Source organism: Primulina eburnea, chromosome 6, assembly GCF_022965805.1.
Source record: "Primulina eburnea isolate SZY01 chromosome 6, ASM2296580v1, whole genome shotgun sequence".
In the NCBI taxonomy this organism is placed as follows: Eukaryota; Viridiplantae; Streptophyta; class Magnoliopsida; order Lamiales; family Gesneriaceae; genus Primulina; species Primulina eburnea.
In genome coordinates this window covers 27,951,606-27,970,015 of record NC_133106.1, presented here as the reverse complement: position 1 = coordinate 27,970,015, position 18,410 = coordinate 27,951,606, and the positions used below count along the sequence as shown (strand labels likewise).

The window sequence follows — 18,410 nt, the reverse complement described above, 5'->3', positions numbered from 1 at the left end:
ACAATAATGGTAAAAATCATCTGACTGCTTTTGATGCTAAGTCATATGAGGGTATATTTCTTATTTATTCTTCAGTTAGCAAATATTATAGAGTATTTAACAAATGAACTTTAAATGTTGATGAATTTGTGCAAATAGTTTTTGATGAAACCGTGTCAACTGACCAGTCAATTGATCCAACTGAACTGACCAATTGATTTGAAGATATTGATATGGAGTGTGAGAGTGAGGATGAGGTCTATATCAACGAAAGGACACCTCAATCTCCAGAGCCTGAGCTAGTTGATCTAGAAGTTGAACAAGATGGTGTTTCAGTTGACCAGTCTACTGATGCACAAAAAACAATTGACAATCAAATGGAATTCAACTAAATTGATGCCAAATATGTTCAATTTTTTTTACATATTATATATCATTTAGAATAGAGCATGATATTATGACATATATCTTGTGTCGTATCGTGTTTGTTAGCCGTTATTGTTGTTCATTTTTGTTCATCAGTTGTTTTATATCTCGAGATCATGGTATGGTTGATAGGCCTATAATGATATACCTAAAACCGTAGATACAATTGAACAATCTCGTTTGTTAGAGTAGCCCAAGGGATGAATGCTGAGATCATGATATCCAATTCTGTTTCGTTGTACCAATCTTGTTATATCGTTTATATCTGTATAGAGGCCGAGTCGTGGGTGTTTATATCAGCCCATCACGGCATACCTCACGGCATGACAGTTTAGTTTGCATGAAGATTTAGCTCTCATGTGTGGTTGCTCGAGCATTATTGTTGTTGTTATCATAATTTTTATTGGCTTCAATTACCCATTGTTATCGAGTCCTATACATGAATCGCATATCTCATTTTATTATATGTGTATGCATGATTTATATTTATAGTTATTGTTGTTTAACTGTTTCATACTGTAATTCTAACCTGGTAGTTTTTTACTGAGGGGCTGTTGCGGCTGCTATTGGGCATCATTGTAGGTCACCTAGGTAGTTTTGCAATGGAGGGTCTACCAGTGGAGCTCATGAGTGAGGTTGGATTGTGTTTATCTAGTCGTTTGGAGTCTCTCAGCTTGTCTATCTATATATTTTGAATCTTGTATGTGTATATGTCAAATTGTATTTGCCAATGAGATGTCATGTGTATCTGTGCAGTTATTTGGATCGTTATTTCTTGTTTGGAGTTAGTTTTTTGTTGTTTTGAAACATTGTCGGCTTATTTGAACTATTTTTTGTGGATTGTTGGATTGTGTTTGGCCATCACTTGTACGTGACTATTTATGAATTCAATATCTTCTTCCTCGAGTCATTTTTATTTTACAGGTATTTTAAATTTTTATTTGTCCTATTTAAAAAGAGTTCGTGCCGAAATTTTTTTTATGTCCTGAGGTCAATTTTAAAGTATTTTAAAACTATTTTTCTTGCATAATTAATCTAGTAATATTATTCGATAATAAAATTTTAATTATAATAACTGAGCCCCACAATAAAATAAACGTAACAATATATGCCAATTTTCCATTTTAAAATATATGTGGTGATTGTTTGAGAAGAAATTTAATATTTGGAACAATAAAATTTTTAGAAATTATGAAAAATTATGTTATCTTATAAATTTCACATAAAATATTATAATAATTTTATTATTAGATTAAACCAAATTATTTTATGGAAAATAATAATCGCCCCTTAATAGGAGAGCGATCAAATTATTCTGCTTGGGCTACGTAATATACTGTTTAAAATATTTGAGATTCATCTTTATAAATAACTATAACTTTTGATGAAACAATAAAAAATTGATCCTACACTTATCTTATATGATTTGTAAATAATTTATTGTTTTTCACATCCTAAGTTTGAAATATAATTTTTAAAAGGTTTGAACGAGAAAAGTCTTGGGAGAAAGAAAAAGAATCAGTTCGAAGAAGAACAAATTTAGTGAGCAAAGAGAGACAAAAGAAAACATATAAAGTGGAGAGAAAATGAATTGAATCATAATTTGGGATATGGAATAGTATATTGCCGTTAATTTAAATTTTTTTAACAAAAGTTAACTCGATGATATTTAATAAATTGTAATGACAAAATTACATTTGCATAATCTTATTATTTTTTAAATATTATAGATATTTTTTTACAAGACTAACAAATTCATTTAATTTTTTTTTATAAATTCCTAAATATATTTCAATATATAATACATTTGATAATGAAAAAATAAATATACTCTTAAATTAGTTTACATATTGCTGTGCTTAGGTCATTCAATTGGGTTTTCTCTTTTGAATTTTGTAATGACAATAATTCCATGAAAAGACAATTCACCAAAAAAGATTACATATATCAATGAAATAAATTTAAAATTCCCTACCACTATAACTAGCACTATCTCACACTATGATATATATTGCCCGTCAATTTAATATCTTATCATTTGCAAAAAAAAAAAAATCATTTTCAAAACTTATCCATTCAAAAAACATGAATAATTAACTATTCATAAATTAGTAGGTCTCTTGTGAGACGATCTCACGAATCTTTATTTATGGGACGGGTCAACCCTACCGATATTCACAATAAAAAGTAATAATCTTAGCATAAAAAATAATATATTTTCATGGATAACCCAAATGAGAGACCCGTCTCACAAAATATTACTGTGAGACCGTCTCACATAAATTTTGCCTTCCTTAAATAGGTTGGAGATACAAGACTTTTTCGTACATCTTTTATTTTTCAAAGAATTATTATTCAAGAATTAAATTTTAAATGTTGAATTGGTGAGTAGCATGTGTGCAATACTAAACGACATAAATTTAAACGAAAATGCAAAGCTATTCATTGGAGAAATGGACCAATATTTACATCTCGAGCTAGACACAACTCGACGCGTTCCCAAAAGTCCGCTCAGTTACAAGAGGTATATCCTTAACATGGACCGCGGCTCGACGGAAGAAACATGTGCTGACAATAAAATTTAGTTTTAAACGTCAATAACACCATGAGACGAAAACAACATATAACATCTAACACAAATACTTATTGTATATTACCTGATCACGATATGTGGCACGTGTTAGTCAAATTGTTAATAACAAAAATATAGAAGTAGGGAACGAAAGCAATCTCGTAGAGATACAGACAGAGCAACATCTTCAGGAGCCATCTTTATCTAATTACACTCAATATAGCAATCTATAAATGAAAAGTTTTCGAACCACTGTTGATGAGTAAGTTACATCCATGTTCTGCAGAGAAATTCATCATTTGGACAGGCTTTGTTGAGGTCTCGGTAGTCGACAATCAAAAACAATATTCCAAAATGAGCATATTATTGAAAGTATGAATATCGTGTATAAAATAACAATGATAAAACAGTAAATCAAACCGAGTCTTGTACGAAGTAACTTAGCACGAAGTGACAATAATAAAAAAGATTTTTCCCCTCCGACTGTGCTTCGAGGATCTCGACGGACAACTGTTTCTCAAGATACAACGACAAAACCTTGCAGCAACTTAGCACGGAGTAACTACAGCAGCAAACCGAAAACATACCTTCACTTCTATCACCGAAATTTAACGGAGGCCAAATGGAAAGCTAACAATATGAAGTACAAGAGAATGCTTGAAAGAGATCTTGAGTGTTTGTAAAAACCATTTTTATATGCATATGTAATGAGGAAATGAACACTATTTATAAGCCCCAAAATGCACATCAAAAGTCATACAAAATTAATTAATTCATTTAATCTTCCCATTAACTCAAGAATGAAGAGCCAAAAGTCTTCAATTAACTCAAAAATGTGGAAAGTTAAAAGACACTTCAACAAAAATGAGCCACAACTAACTCAAGAATGTGGAGAGCCAAAAAACACTCTCACATTCATGAGGCATAATTTTTATTCAATTTTTAAATTTACTTGAAATTTCCAACAATATGTAATGAACCAAATCGAACAAGTACCTTAGCTTGGAGGCCCATAAATGTCCATAAGTCAATCTACAACGATCACTTATTCTCTTATACTCGTATAAATATTTATAATTTCAATGGCATCATCTTCAAACCGTGGTGGTGGTGAATTTGATGAAGTCGGACCAGACACGAGGATGAAGAAACCATGGAACTCCCCAACAAAGATGTAGAGACATCATCATCCACCCGAGCAAGCAATACAATGGCAACGAGCGCGACGACATCCCGCGAAAAGTTTGAGATCACTTCTATATTGAACAATAAGGCACAAACAACTCTTTTGACATATGTAAATTTTGTGAAACAAGATTTTCTTACAACAAGGGTGGTGGTTCCGGTGGTACTAGCAATTTGAAAAAAAATTGTTCAAGGTATATAAACTTGACCCTGATACGCTATAACCATTAAGTAGAGAACTTACCCAACAACAAATTTTTTCTTCAAGCATTAAATCTTTCACAATTGCAAAAGAAATTTCTCAAATAGTCATCGGATAATTTGTTACTAAATGTTGTCAACCTTTTTTAATAGCTGAACAAAAAGGTTTTGTTGAATTTACTAGTACTATTCAACCTGATTTTCATAATATCTCTAGGCACACACTTGAGAAATATTGCTTTGATACATAAAGAATATAAAGAAACACAAAAATCACATCCTTCAAATATTTCTTGTAGAGTTAGTTTGACAACTGATATTTGATCTAATTTGAAATATGAATCTTATCTTGTTGTCACATATAATTGGATTGATGGACCTTGGACTATGCAAAAAAGAATTTTAGAACTAGATCATTTAGCGTCGCCACACAATGCATACACTATAGCTATATATGTTTTAAATGTTAATTTTATGGCATATAAAATAAAATAACGTCGATCACATTAGATAATACGAGGACCAATACTCTTGCAATTAAATATCTCTCAAACAAATTTTATATGGTAATTTGTTTCATGTTAGATGTTCATGTCATATTATCAATTTATGTGTTAAATATGCATGTGATAAGCATATCTCTATTGTAATAGAAAATTCAAAGTATGTGGGAAATTATTACGTGAAAGAAAAATGAACATGATTGGAAAACAGTGGTCAAATCAAACAGGATTAAATTAAAAAATTAGCTTCATACTTTGTTATATTTTCAAATTTAGTTATTTCATAATACAATAATATTGCGGTAGAGTCTTTAATGTTGACTAACAATGATTGAAATATTTTGAGTAAATGTGTTTTTTTAAAAAAAAAAATTAAAGAAGCAACCGAGAGTTTTTTTGGCATACTATCCTACTTCAACCATGTTTCTACATTTACTTTTCAATATGTTTTATAAATTTCTTGAATATTGTAATGATTCTGTTATGCATTATTTTGTTTCAAAGATAGATTTTTTTAAAATATTAGAAAAATATCCCAATTGTACATGGTTTAGTGGTAATTGCAAGAGATGTCCGGACCAAAATAAGTCTATAAAGCATAGAAACAGTCCGAGGTTCGGATTGGTTCCAAGGTTTTACCTTGGGACCGGAACCCGTTCTGACCAACTATCGCACCACCCGATCCGGAACCGGACAGAACCGAATTGGAACCAGAACAGATGAACCAATAAGCATGCCTAGACCCAATTGTTGGAGATTGAAGAATGACAACTTCTAGTTGATTTTTCGTAGGGAAATACAAGAAGTGTTATTTTTGCTTAAAATCCAAGATAGTTGGAGACAAACTTTAATAGCTACATGTAAAATTTCAATAAACACCCTATAGATGAATTTAGAATTATATGACACTCAATTCAAGTTTTGATTGTCAAAACAAAAAATTATTCAAAAAATTTAAACTTTCGGGGTACAAAAAACGATAAACCAACTATCAAGTCTTAGTCGAGTATCTTTCATTTTTTTACAATTTTAATCATTTAGATTATTAATATGACACTGCACAAATGAACACATGAAAACATCACATAAAATTGAACAAAAATATAAAGATAGCAAAACAATAATGAAATATAACAAAATAAAAACAAAAAATAAAATAAAAATTTTTTAGAGGGGCATGATATAGTTGTATATATGTGAAATAAAGTTAATTTCTTGAATTAAAATATAACGTATACTACATGTGTCACTATATACATCACCTTTATGTTTTATAAGTAAAAACAATTTTAAAATGAATGGCCATAAACCAGTGCCTTCCACTTCATGATGATTGTTCATCTTCTTTTATTTCTTTCTTCTTCTTTTTTAACTTGATAAATCCATTGATAAGATGTTAAATTTCTGATGATATTTCAGATTTAAGATCTCTCTCACTTGTAGAAAAATCTCACCCAACATGATCAATTTTATTATGTGTAGATTAATTAATCTCAAATAAATAGGTAGGGATACATTTGAATTCCCACCACAGCACTATCAGCTTTATTCAAAGAAAAAAATTATGATGTCCTTTTCAATCTTAATAGTGAAAGATACAAAACCTAATGCCCTTAAGTCATACGGAACAATTTGTATCACACAGTTCAGTGCTCCACTTATTATATATAATTTCTAATTTTATCATATTGCATGGTTAGTGTGATCACATTCATGATTTGATTAAATGGGTATTGGAAATATCTTGAATAAAAATAAAATCTAGACAGTATAAGTATCAAATATATATATATATATAGTTAATTTCTGTAGATTTATTTTATCTACATTTTTTGCCTATTTATTTTATAATATATATATATATATATATATATATATATATATATATATATATATATATATATATATATTATAAAATAAATAGGCAAAAAATGTAGATAAAATAAATCTACAGAAATTAACTAAGGAGAACACAATTCAGAGTTATTTAGTTAGGTCTTATGAATAGAATACTTTTACTTATCTTACCACTGATTTCTTATCAGTCTCAAGTTCTATATGGGCTAAGAGGCTGTAATAGCAAATAGAGTGGGTCTCATGTGAGACCGTCTCACGGATCTTAATCTGTGAGACGGATCAACCCTACTCATATTCACAATAAAAAGTAATATTCTTAGCATAAAAAGTAATACTTTTTCATGGATGACCCAAATAAGAGATCTGTATAACGAATATGACCCGTGAGACCGTCTCACACAAGTTTTTGCCTAGCAAATATGAACTACTTATCTATGAACATATTTTTTTTTAAAATAATATTTTAAAATAATAATGTTTATGGTGGTGTTTTGCAGTACTACAAAACGCCACCAAATGTGGCGGACCCTGTTTGCAGGGTTCAGCGTCCGCTGCAAGTCGCAACAGCTTTTTCAGCTTCTGCTTATACAGGACGCTGAATTTTGGGATATAACTTTTCTTATTATAAAAATTGGGAACATAGTAAAATAATCAAGCAGAAAAGAATAACTAGTATTTATCTATACAAAAATAAGTATTTGTTTATATGAGAAGTGAAGATTGATTTTTTATTTTGTAAATATATTAAATATTTTTTTAAAATTTTTGCTCATTAAAATTTTCGATTAAATTTTATGTGCGTTATTTTATTTCTTATTATAATATTTTGTATTAACTTATTGTTTTGACAACTTATTCAGAATAACAGAAAATCGAGGTCCAGAAGATTTCAGTATTATCTAATTACAAGTAACATATATGTTATCAACAATTTCTTCAGAAACTGTCGATGATATAGTAAGAGTTAAGATATCGGACAACCTGTTTTGGATGTTATATGTTGGAAATTATATACATAATCGTGTCCTTGATTACTTACATCATATGGAATTTTATGGGGTTTTACAATGCGGTTTTCAAGTGTTTGACAATAATTTGATTACTGCTCTTGTTGAATGATAACGACGCGATACACACACTTTTCATTTTAGATGTCGTGAAGCGACTGTGACGTTAAAATATGTTTCGATAATTTGGGGTCTAACAATTTATGGTGACCAGATGACCGGAATAGATGTTTCATATACAGTTGGCCAATGACAACATATATGTCTTGACTTGTTAGGATTTGCGCCATCATCATCACATTTTAAAGGTGATCATTTTCTATGACTGCATTACACGACCACTGCATTTTTACCCTTATTAATGATAATAGTTCGGAAGTAGATGCTGTGAAATATTCCCGGTGTGTAGTGTTGATGATTATTGGAGGAATATTGTTCCCGAATTATCAAAGACGGTCGGCTAGACTCATGTTTTTGCAACTGCTGCATGATATTGACCGTGTGAAATCTTATAGTCGGGGGAGTGTGGTTTTAGCATTCACTGAAGATTAATGCTCAGTTTATTGAAGGCAATTGAAACCATCCGAACTGAACTTACGAAGACAACTGACTAATAATTGGAAACTCATCAGTTGACATTTCAGTTGTGAGCTTATCAGCTGATCATTCAGCTGTACATGTCATCAGTTGAAAAGGACATTCAACCGACAACAGTACAAAGCAGACTGTAACTCGTAGTGGAACGCCGCATTTCAGAGTTTACAGTGTGTTAATGTCAGAAGAATATTGACGTGGAAATCAACGGATATAAAGATTCAAATATTATTTATTGTTACCATTGAAGAGAAGCCTATAAATAGGTGAGAAGAACAGTTGAGAAAACAACTCTTGAATCAACACGATCTATCTATTCTCTCAAGCTTGTTGTCACCCTGCTGAATTTATTACTCACGTTTGATAATCAAAAAGCTCACGCTTATCAGAATTATTCGTAGAATTTGAGGCTACTATTCGAGCATATAAGCATGAACTGTTTCATTGTTTACTTGATCTTTAACTAAGTCAGTTGTGCTAAGTTCAGTCGAAGAAATGTGATATTTAGTAAACTAAGAGTTTCAGTCTTGGCAGTGCTAAGTCCAAACTGAAGTGGTTCTGTACAATTTTGTATCGATCAAAATCTTTTAGTGCATATCATATCCTTGTGATAAAAGGGGTGACGTAGGAGTTATTCAATCTCCGAACATCCATAAATCTTCGTGTTATTCCTTCGGTTATTTATTCTATCTTTCAGTCAATTTATTTCCGTAACTATTATCAGTTAAACAGATTCTCATCGACTGACAAGATTCCTAGTTTCATTTCAGTTTGTCACAAAACTGACACTTCATTTGAAAAGGTTATAAAATTCGTAAGTATTTATTCAACCCCCCTTCTAAACACCTTTCAACCAATCAACTGATCCTAACAAATAATTTTAGAAACTATGAAAGTTTTGAGGACGAGGAAGATAATAAAACTGAGCAATGTCCGCTGTCAGAGGCAGTGGACGCTGTCTAAGGTGACACATAGGCAGCATCTGGTGTTGTGTCCAGCAGACGCTGCAAAAAATAATGCAGCGTCCGCTCTTACCTTTGGCGCTTTGTAGGACTAATGTTAAACATTTCTACTCAAATTATTTTTAAAATATATTTTTAAAAATTAATAATAAAAAAACCCTATTTTACCTCCTTGCAAACGAGTCGTGTCGATAGGACTTATTTAGTCTCATCATTTCGGGTCATGAACCCTCCATTAGATTCCTGAAAGTATTTTGTTTAACATGATGATAAAAATTGTGTATATCAGATAAGTGTTGTATCAGATGTTGTAACACTTCATGACAATGTGTAGCGGAACAATATAACACACAAATAATTAATATAACAATGAGATATTTATGCACAAGTGAACACACTTGTACCATGCCTTGGGGAACTAATCACTATAAAAAATCGACTTACAAAATAAATAATAATGAAGAAAAAAAAAAAATATCTTCTTTAGCAAGTCAATGAAGTAAATTGCATCTTAAAATATCAATAAAAAAAAGTAATGCAAATCCATATGACTGAAATTTGGAGTAAGAAAACAAATCTTCAATCATTACTTAGTATAGTTGTTGTCTTCAAATATATTCAACATGTCATGGTAACACAATGAAATAGCGATGCTTTGTCTTTCCAAGTTCCCTTTGTTCTCTCGTATCTCGCTCGCAACGCTTCTTTCTCGTATCGCTTCTCTCATGTCTCGCTTCTCACATCTGTAGCAATTATTCTTCAATATATATAGACTTGTTTTGATCTTGATAGGATTCCTTGAATAGATTCCTACAAGATAAGGAAAGTAGTCTTTCATTAAAAAATAAATTATTTTAAATATTAAATCTAGAGTTTAAAAAACTCAATATTCTAGAAAGACAAAATTGTTATGCAAAATTTTGTATATAAAAAAATTAGGAGATAAATTGTGTCCTGCAAGATAATGCACGTTTCCATTCAGCTCCAAAATCCCAGCTCCATGCTTCTTCTTGCGGAATACATCTACCACATAAGTGAAGATAAAGCTTAATGGTGATACCTCTGTTATAGAATTTACTGTATCAAGAAATAATTTTTTATTTCTAATCACGAGTTTGTGTAAGGATGAAATCAAATCTGAATATATCTTCTAACTGAGTACCTCCATATATATAAATCTAACTCATCGTAATTTTTCTTTTGTAACTTTTTCATTTTTCCTTGTTTTTAATTACTCTTACTCTTAATCTAGTTTGGATAGTATTTCCATATTTAGAACAATTTGGGTGATTCTTTGCGTACTTTCACATCCGCTAGATAAGCTCGCATCCTGAGTTCTACTCCTGATCAAGTACTCATAGTTTGTCTATTGTGTGAGGATTGATGAGCTTGGCTACTCTCTTGTGATTCTTGAACACTTGATCATCTTTAAGCTTCACTCCAACTGATTAAAATTTCTCGTCATTGCATCATTTGTTAGAGTAGGTGCATATCATACATATGGAGACGATCATAAAACACATTTAAAAGTTATTTTATATTCTAAACATATTCTTAGTCAATTCAGCTGTCTGTATTAAAGATATAGATCGCTTGTGTTTTGAGACGTCTATGATGTCGATCACCACTCCACTATTTCTTGCGTGGTTCTCATCAAAGACCAAGGAAAATTAAGTTGTCTCATGTGCGTGCATTTGGCCAATTTAAACAAATGATCGATCCTCAATGGAACATTTTCCATTGGCTGAGCACATACCCGTGTAATGCCACTTACATTGGGAAGAATTAAAGGTATAGACTAGGAATAGTTAATATATAATCTTTTTTTTTTATTTATTTATAGTCTAAAACTTGTTTTTAATGGTGTTTTTTGAGAGGGAATGCGGCCTTGTCGGCCAGCAAAATAGTTGGGTTAGATTCTAGATGATTTTTGATTTCATTTGGTATTCTTGTACGAACATATTGGTCTTATAAATGAATGGTAGCGACCTTTAGGTTTGCTTTGTTATGGATTCTCTTTTGACTTGTGTTTCCATTATTATTTTTTCTTCTCGATCTGTGAGGACAATTCTATCCTACTCCGAGAGATTTACTCCTTGTCACTAAATAATATATACATATATAGCATTTAAAAATAGCTACAATAATTTTATTAGCTTTTATAAATGGGTAGAATATAGAATTTCTTATAATAGTTAAATTTTAAAATATTGATTTTTTACATTTTATATGATTCTACCACAAAAATAAGAATAATAGAAATGAAAATCTCAGACCTCAAACGTAAAAGTTTTACTATAAAATAAAAATTTCACGTAATTTTTAAATATAAAATATTAAGTTTTAAAATTTGAGAATAATAATAATATAATGATATAACACATGTTATATACATGAAACGAAATTAGTTTAATGATTAATTTGGTTGATTTTGGTTAAAATAGTGTGAAATGTAATAATAATAATTAAAAAAAACAAGTGTAAGAGAAAAAAAAAAAAACAAAGAGGAGTATTTCACCTGGAGTAGGATAGAATTGACCATCTGGGACGTGCATGAGATTATGGGATATAACATTTTCAAGAGAAAGTCCGCAAAATTTTTGTAAAAAACAGCCAATCACTAGCTTTCCATAATATAGTTTACAGCCAACATATACATAATTTTTTACACTATATCCTATCCCTGGGTGGCACTTCACCAGACACATCGATATTGAAAATGAAAAGCACTGTCACTCATATTACTACAATATGATATAGAAAATCACCATAACTAAAACAGTCATCCCCTTAATAACTTCACCATCACAACAAAGAAATATTGGGGAATATATCCAATTAACAATGATATCTCAAGTTTAAACGTCTCCTACTTTTTAACTTTAAAATTCTATTAATATTTTTTTTGAAACATAAAATTCGAAATTCATACTTGAAAATAACTTAATATTTCCGTCATCCAAAATAATTTAACATTTGAAATCTCAAGTTCATAAAAATCCCTAACTCGTCAATTAACAACACTCAACTTCAACCTTTAGCATGATCAAACTAACCTCAAAACAAAGCATAAAAATCTCTAGTTAACTCATTAACAAAATCCTTTGAAACTTTGACTATCAAGCTGAAAATAAAGTCATTTGAAAGTGTACTACTGTACTTGATCCACTCAAGCGTCAACGCCTTCCTCAATATCATCATCACCTGCACATTCAAACCTAATGAGTCTAATGACTCAGCACGTTCTAAACATGAGTAGCAAATAATATATATATATATATATATATATATATATATATATATATATATATATATATATATATATATATATAAGCACACGCAATAAAAATCATACTTTTATTCAAATAAGCTATCATAAATTTGTAAGCATAATTTAATCATAAATCGTCAAATCATAAAGCTTTAAATCATTTATCATTGGGTGAAGTTTGATCCTTGAAAGTGACTAGCTTTATCCTCTGGTCGATTGATCAGTCTTAACTCACCATTGCACATGGGTACGGGTACTAGACACCGACGTAAAATGGAAATACGATCGTTGGACTACCTCTGGGGCATTTTCCCGTAAACAGACTCCCTTTGGGGTCTTCTCACTCATGATATTCCAAAAAATCATATATCATATCTTTTATATCACAGTCAATTCACATCCTTCAAAATATTTTTCTCTTTATTTTTAATCATCGTGTATTGTCCACATTTGAAAAATAGCATTTAACAGTAAAAATTTCATAGCTTTACTATAAATCATAAAATCTCATATTTTCATAATAAACGTTTTAAGAGTCGATTTTTATTTTCATAGATCTTGGAATCACACTATGTAGGATTTGAACTTACGACATCGGCACGAAAAAATCACTCTTGGAGTATCATTCAGTACGGGCCGCGATAGCAGTACCAAACCATGGCCAACTCAATTTTTGGATTTTCTATAGTTTGTCATAATCAAACATTATCTAGTAGACATCCTAGTTGGTCACAACATCTTGTTAGAATTCTAGATAAGTTTCTAGAAAACACATGTAGATTTTTTGAGTTTAGATATTAGATATGATAAATATGTTAATTCATATCAAAGATTTATAATACAATTAAGATTGGAAAACGTAGACAAAATCTCTCTCATACATGTTTAGACCACCTTGTGTTTTTCCAAAAACACTTGGTTGGAACCACCTCTCGGCCATGACACCGTCATACCGCCGTCGTACTCCCACCACGTCATCGCCATCATAGTTCACATTTATTTCTCAACGCATAAATCTTGTAGTTTCTCAAGTGATATCTAAAAAAAGAACAAAGCTATGAATCATGGATTTAATATCGACGATTGAAGATAGGTGAATTCAAGTTGATTGTTTGTAGGAAGATACAAAAAGAAATATATTCACTTAAAATTTGGAATAGTTGAAGTCAAGTGATTTGTTCACTAAAGATAACATATAATAAACCTCCTATTGTTGGATTAAAATCATACTAGTATCCAAGTATGATTTTGAATATCAAAAGAAAATTTTCAACTTTCGTTGTGCTTCAGATCCGAGAAAACGATGCACAAATATCAACATAGTTTAAATGGCTCATATGAAGATAATAAAACATATAATACATATATTAAAATTTACCTAAGCAAAATTAAAAACTTTTTCCTCTAATTTTGAAATATTGGATGCCTTATGGTTTAATTTTTGTTACATATATTTTAATGTATGTAAAAATGAGTTTTATATACATCACATGATCCACATGAGAGAGAATTGTTATCAAATAAATAATATTCGATAAGTTTAGCGGCTTCCGAAAAATAAAACCAAAACAAAAAGTCCGAGTTATTGAATAAAAATCAAACTTCAACAAGTTATACAACAAAAATCCATAACATGATATCAAAATCCCATTTTTCTCAAAATTGATGTAATCAACAAAAAGTTCAACTCACTGCTAGAAAATGATCAAATTTAAGCTACCACATATATATGATCCAACTTAAATAAAGACAATAACCTCAAATTAGATAACAAAATCGAGCTCGAATCGGTGGATCGTTATCGGGTTACAAAGAATTTTTTCTTTTTTTAAAAAAAAATCCTTTGGAAAATAATATATTTAGCAAGGCCATTTGTACATAGTTAATCTTTTAAATTGGAGAAGTCGCATCCCTTCATCGATTGAAAATGCAGGGAATGTATGGAATATGATAAATCATAAATGGACGGTCAGTTATGAAAGTTACCCCAACTTATCTAAAGCACAAGCCACTTCGTAATGGGCTTGCATCGTCCATGCATATATTGCGAATTTTTACCTTTTTTTAAGAATTTTTTTTTCGAATTTTATATAAAATTTTCCATAATTATATAAAGTTTGATCAAATAATACTAAAAATTATTCTCAATTTATAATAGTTGTTTGATTTAAAATGAATGTTTTGTTTAAATTTTTCTATATAAAATATAAGGTGACTTGAGAAGGTTTTTAGTAGGTAAGAACAGTAATTATATAATTAAATATTTTGGTATCCTCTAGGTAGTTAAAGGCAAAAACTTGTGTGAGACGGTTTCACGTGTCATATTTGTGAGACAGATCTCTTATTTGGGTCATCCATTGAAAAGTATTACTTTTTATGCTAAGAGTATTACTTTTTATTGTGAATATGGGTAGGGTTGACCCGTCTCACAGATTAAGATCCGTGAGACGGTCTTACATGAGACCCACTCGTAGTTAAAATGATGACCACATTTTTTATAATACTGGTAAAAGATGTACACATGTTGCATGTGTTCTTATAATTTTTTTTAATTTGATCAAATAATACTAAACAATTAACTTAAAATTATTTTCAATTTAAAAAAATTGTTCGATTTAAAAATAAAGTTTTATTTTGATTTTTTTATATACAATATAGAGTGACATGAAAAAGTTAACACAGTTACTCTAAGTATCACACTTAACATCACACTTAATAATACTGTGTGTATGTGTATATATATTAGTGGAGTAGACAACTCACATTAGGATCCAAGAGTAAGTGAGAAAAAAGTGGCGAGAATTGGTAAAAAAAAATGGTGAAAGAAGATGCAAAAAAGGGTCCCTGGACTGAACAAGAAGATGTCCAGCTTGTGTTTTACGTGAAGTTGTTTGGGGATCGTCGATGGGATTTCATAGCTAATGTTTCAGGTTTGAAGGTGGCGGGAGACAGATCAATACATAGGTAAATTTTTGGGCATGGAATTTCGAATTCCAAGGAGCCCAGATGAAAAAAATATGTAGAGAGATCAAATACCCTAAAATTTCATTTGATTCTCAGGTCTGAAAAGAACTGGGAAAAGTTGCAGGTTGCGTTGGGTTAATTATCTGAATCCTGGGCTGAAAAGGGGGAAGATGACAGCCAATGAAGAGAAACTCGTTGTTGAGCTTCATAAGAAATGGGGAAACAGGTTTCTAATGATTTTATGTTTTTGAATTGATTAGAGTTTCTTTCTGCTATTTTAATGACCTTGATTTTCTGGTTTATGTATGAGATTTTTCTTGATTTATTACTTGTTTTTATGGGTTGTTAATTTGTGATAATCTTGTGTATGTGTGTCTGAGATTGGTTGCTGTTGGTATACTTTCTGAACATTTCATGGTGTACCAATTCTGGTTTAAGTTCTGGGTTCATATTTGATTTGTTTCTGTTGTGAATTTATTGTTTAAATATGAGTTGTGTCTTCTTATCATTTCGTCATGTTAGCTGTTTTCTTATGCTATTGGTTCATCTTCTATTTGTTTTTTAATGGATTGTTAAATTTTCTGAACATGTTATCTTGTTACTATATTTCCGGTTGTAATTCTTGTTCTTCTACTTGATGTTGATGGAAATCTTGCTTAGATTTCGGGTTAAGTTTAAGGTTCTTCTATTTGTTATTAGTAGAAGTTCTTGTGTAGAGAGAATCTAACATCATTTCTGATATCCTCTTTACACTTTGTCATGTTACCAGCATTTTGGGTTAAGTATAAGGTTCTATTTGTTACTGATAGAAATCTTGTGTATGTATAGTCCAACTCTGTTTCTAACATTTGCTAAACGTAGTCATGTTGCAGGCTTTTCGTGTTAAGTTTAAGGTTCTTCCATTTTTTGCTAATAGAAATTTCTGGTGTAGGTGGAGTCTTGCATTCTTTCTGGTATTCTCTAAAAGTTGTCATATTACTGACTTTAGAGTCAAATTTTCGATTCTTCTATCCATTCTATAATCTCCGTGTGATGTGTGTGTCTAATAATTATAGGTGGTCGAGAATTGCTCGAAAATTGCCCGGTCGCACCGACAATGAAATTAAGAACTATTGGAGGACTCACATGAGAAAAGAGGCTCAAGAAAAGAGGAAAAAGGGAATATCTTCGTCTTCATCATCTTCCAACTCTTCCTCATCCTCCTCCGGATCCAAGAGCCCCACCGTCGAATCTACGCCAGGTACTGAGACTAAGGAATGCAGCTTTTACGACATGGGAGGGCTTGATTTTCTTGTTGACATGGGCAAAAAGAAGGCTGTCTTAGAGTTAGAAGATGGCTCCAACACTATGGATGAAATATTCAATTATCTTGATTTTAATGAAGGAAATTGCAATCTTACATACCAAACAGTGGCCTCTCCGATATGGGATTATTGCCCAAATGACACTTTGTGGACTATGGATGAAAACGAAAGCAAGATGTTCATGCAGCCAATGGGCGATCTCTTTCATTCTTTCCCTTTTTGCAACAATATGATAGGCTAACAAGAGTTTAGTTATTGAAGATATTTGTTTATAGAGATTAGGTATAAAAAGGAACTAAACGGAGTTCTACTTCTGTATAGCTCTAGAACTCGTATAGCTTGTTGTTTGAGGGGGTTCGTCACTAGTTTAATTTCAGCAAATCATCTGTAACCAGTCAGTCGTGTACTGTAATTTTGTATTAATATCACGGAGAGTGCTTTCTTTGTCCATTTCTATATGTGGTTTTGATCGTCTGGGTCTCTCATATTTTTACGAAGATGTCGTATCAGACCAAAGGGATCATCCAAGGTCGTTGTTTGTCCACGCCGTAGACAAAAGCCATGGCGCATACATCGTGTAAAAGGAATCCTCGTACTTGGGCGTAGGGGTGTTCATTGGTCGGTTTGGATCGGTTTTCGGTTTTTATTTCGATTTTTTCGGTTTTCAGTTTACAAACATATAATTCAATATCCGAACTATTTTTCTTTGGTTCGATTCGGTTTTCTGCCAAAATAGTTCAGTTATTTCAGTCGGTTATTTCAGTTTTGATACAATTATTTAAATTAATAAGAAAAATATATTGTAAAATGTAACATCTTTTTTTTACATTATTTCTTAGTAAAATATTTAAATACAAATTCTAAATGAATTACATAAACAACAAAACTAAATATTATTCAAAATAATTCATCATTTACTAATATAAAAAATATATAATAAAAATGAAAAGGATCTAATTAATTTGAAAGAATTGAACGAGGTGCCGTATGAGGTAAAAATCTCATGTACGAATTATTCATTTAATGAAATTTTGGTTTTTTTGGTCGGTTCGGTTTTCACATGTGTAATCCGAAATCGAACCAATAAATTTCGGTTTTAATATTTATATGCGAATTATAAAATTTGGTTTTCGGTTCGATTTAGTGTTTGGTTTTTTCGGTTTGAATTTTCGGTTTTTTGGGTTTTATCCGAAGTTTGAATACCCCTACTTAAGCGTGGTGGTATAGGGTAAGATGTTTCGTTTCTGTTGGTTTAGTTTATTTTGTCCCCCATTTACAATTTAAATAAATTATATTATCTAGATTATTATCATTATTATTATTATTATTATTATTATTAAGTGTGAGGACATGATAATAACTACCTAGGGAGAGACACAAACTTTTTTTTTCCTAATTTTATCCTTATATGATACTAATAGTACACTTTTGTTTTTTGTTTTTAAATTTCAACACACACTTTTATTTTTATTTTTTATTATTTCAACAATTCAAATATCAATTTAGTCTCTCCATAATTTGTCAAATTTCACTTTAGTCAATCGATAATGATAAAAAAATATTATACACACAAGTATCGCGTGTG

At 30.7% G+C, this 18,410-nt stretch overlaps 1 protein-coding gene across 2 annotated transcripts; it reads left to right on the top strand.

The window, feature by feature from the left end:
• The first annotated feature begins 15,304 nt into the window (after window positions 1–15,304).
• LOC140834047 (transcription factor MYB59-like) lies at window positions 15,305–17,275 on the top strand. 2 transcript variants are annotated; one of them, XM_073198646.1, is made up of 3 exons: window positions 15,305–15,487; window positions 15,618–15,747; window positions 16,577–17,275. In XM_073198646.1, exons 1-3 carry the CDS (start codon window positions 15,373–15,375, stop codon window positions 17,064–17,066), a joined length of 735 nt encoding a protein of 244 aa, XP_073054747.1. In that variant the 5' UTR covers window positions 15,305–15,372; the 3' UTR covers window positions 17,067–17,275. The 2 variants fall into 2 exon arrangements, with proteins under 2 accessions (XP_073054747.1, XP_073054746.1); XM_073198645.1 differs by having other exon boundaries at window positions 15,309–15,521; window positions 15,646–15,747.
• Window positions 17,276–18,410: the final 1,135 nt, after the last annotated feature.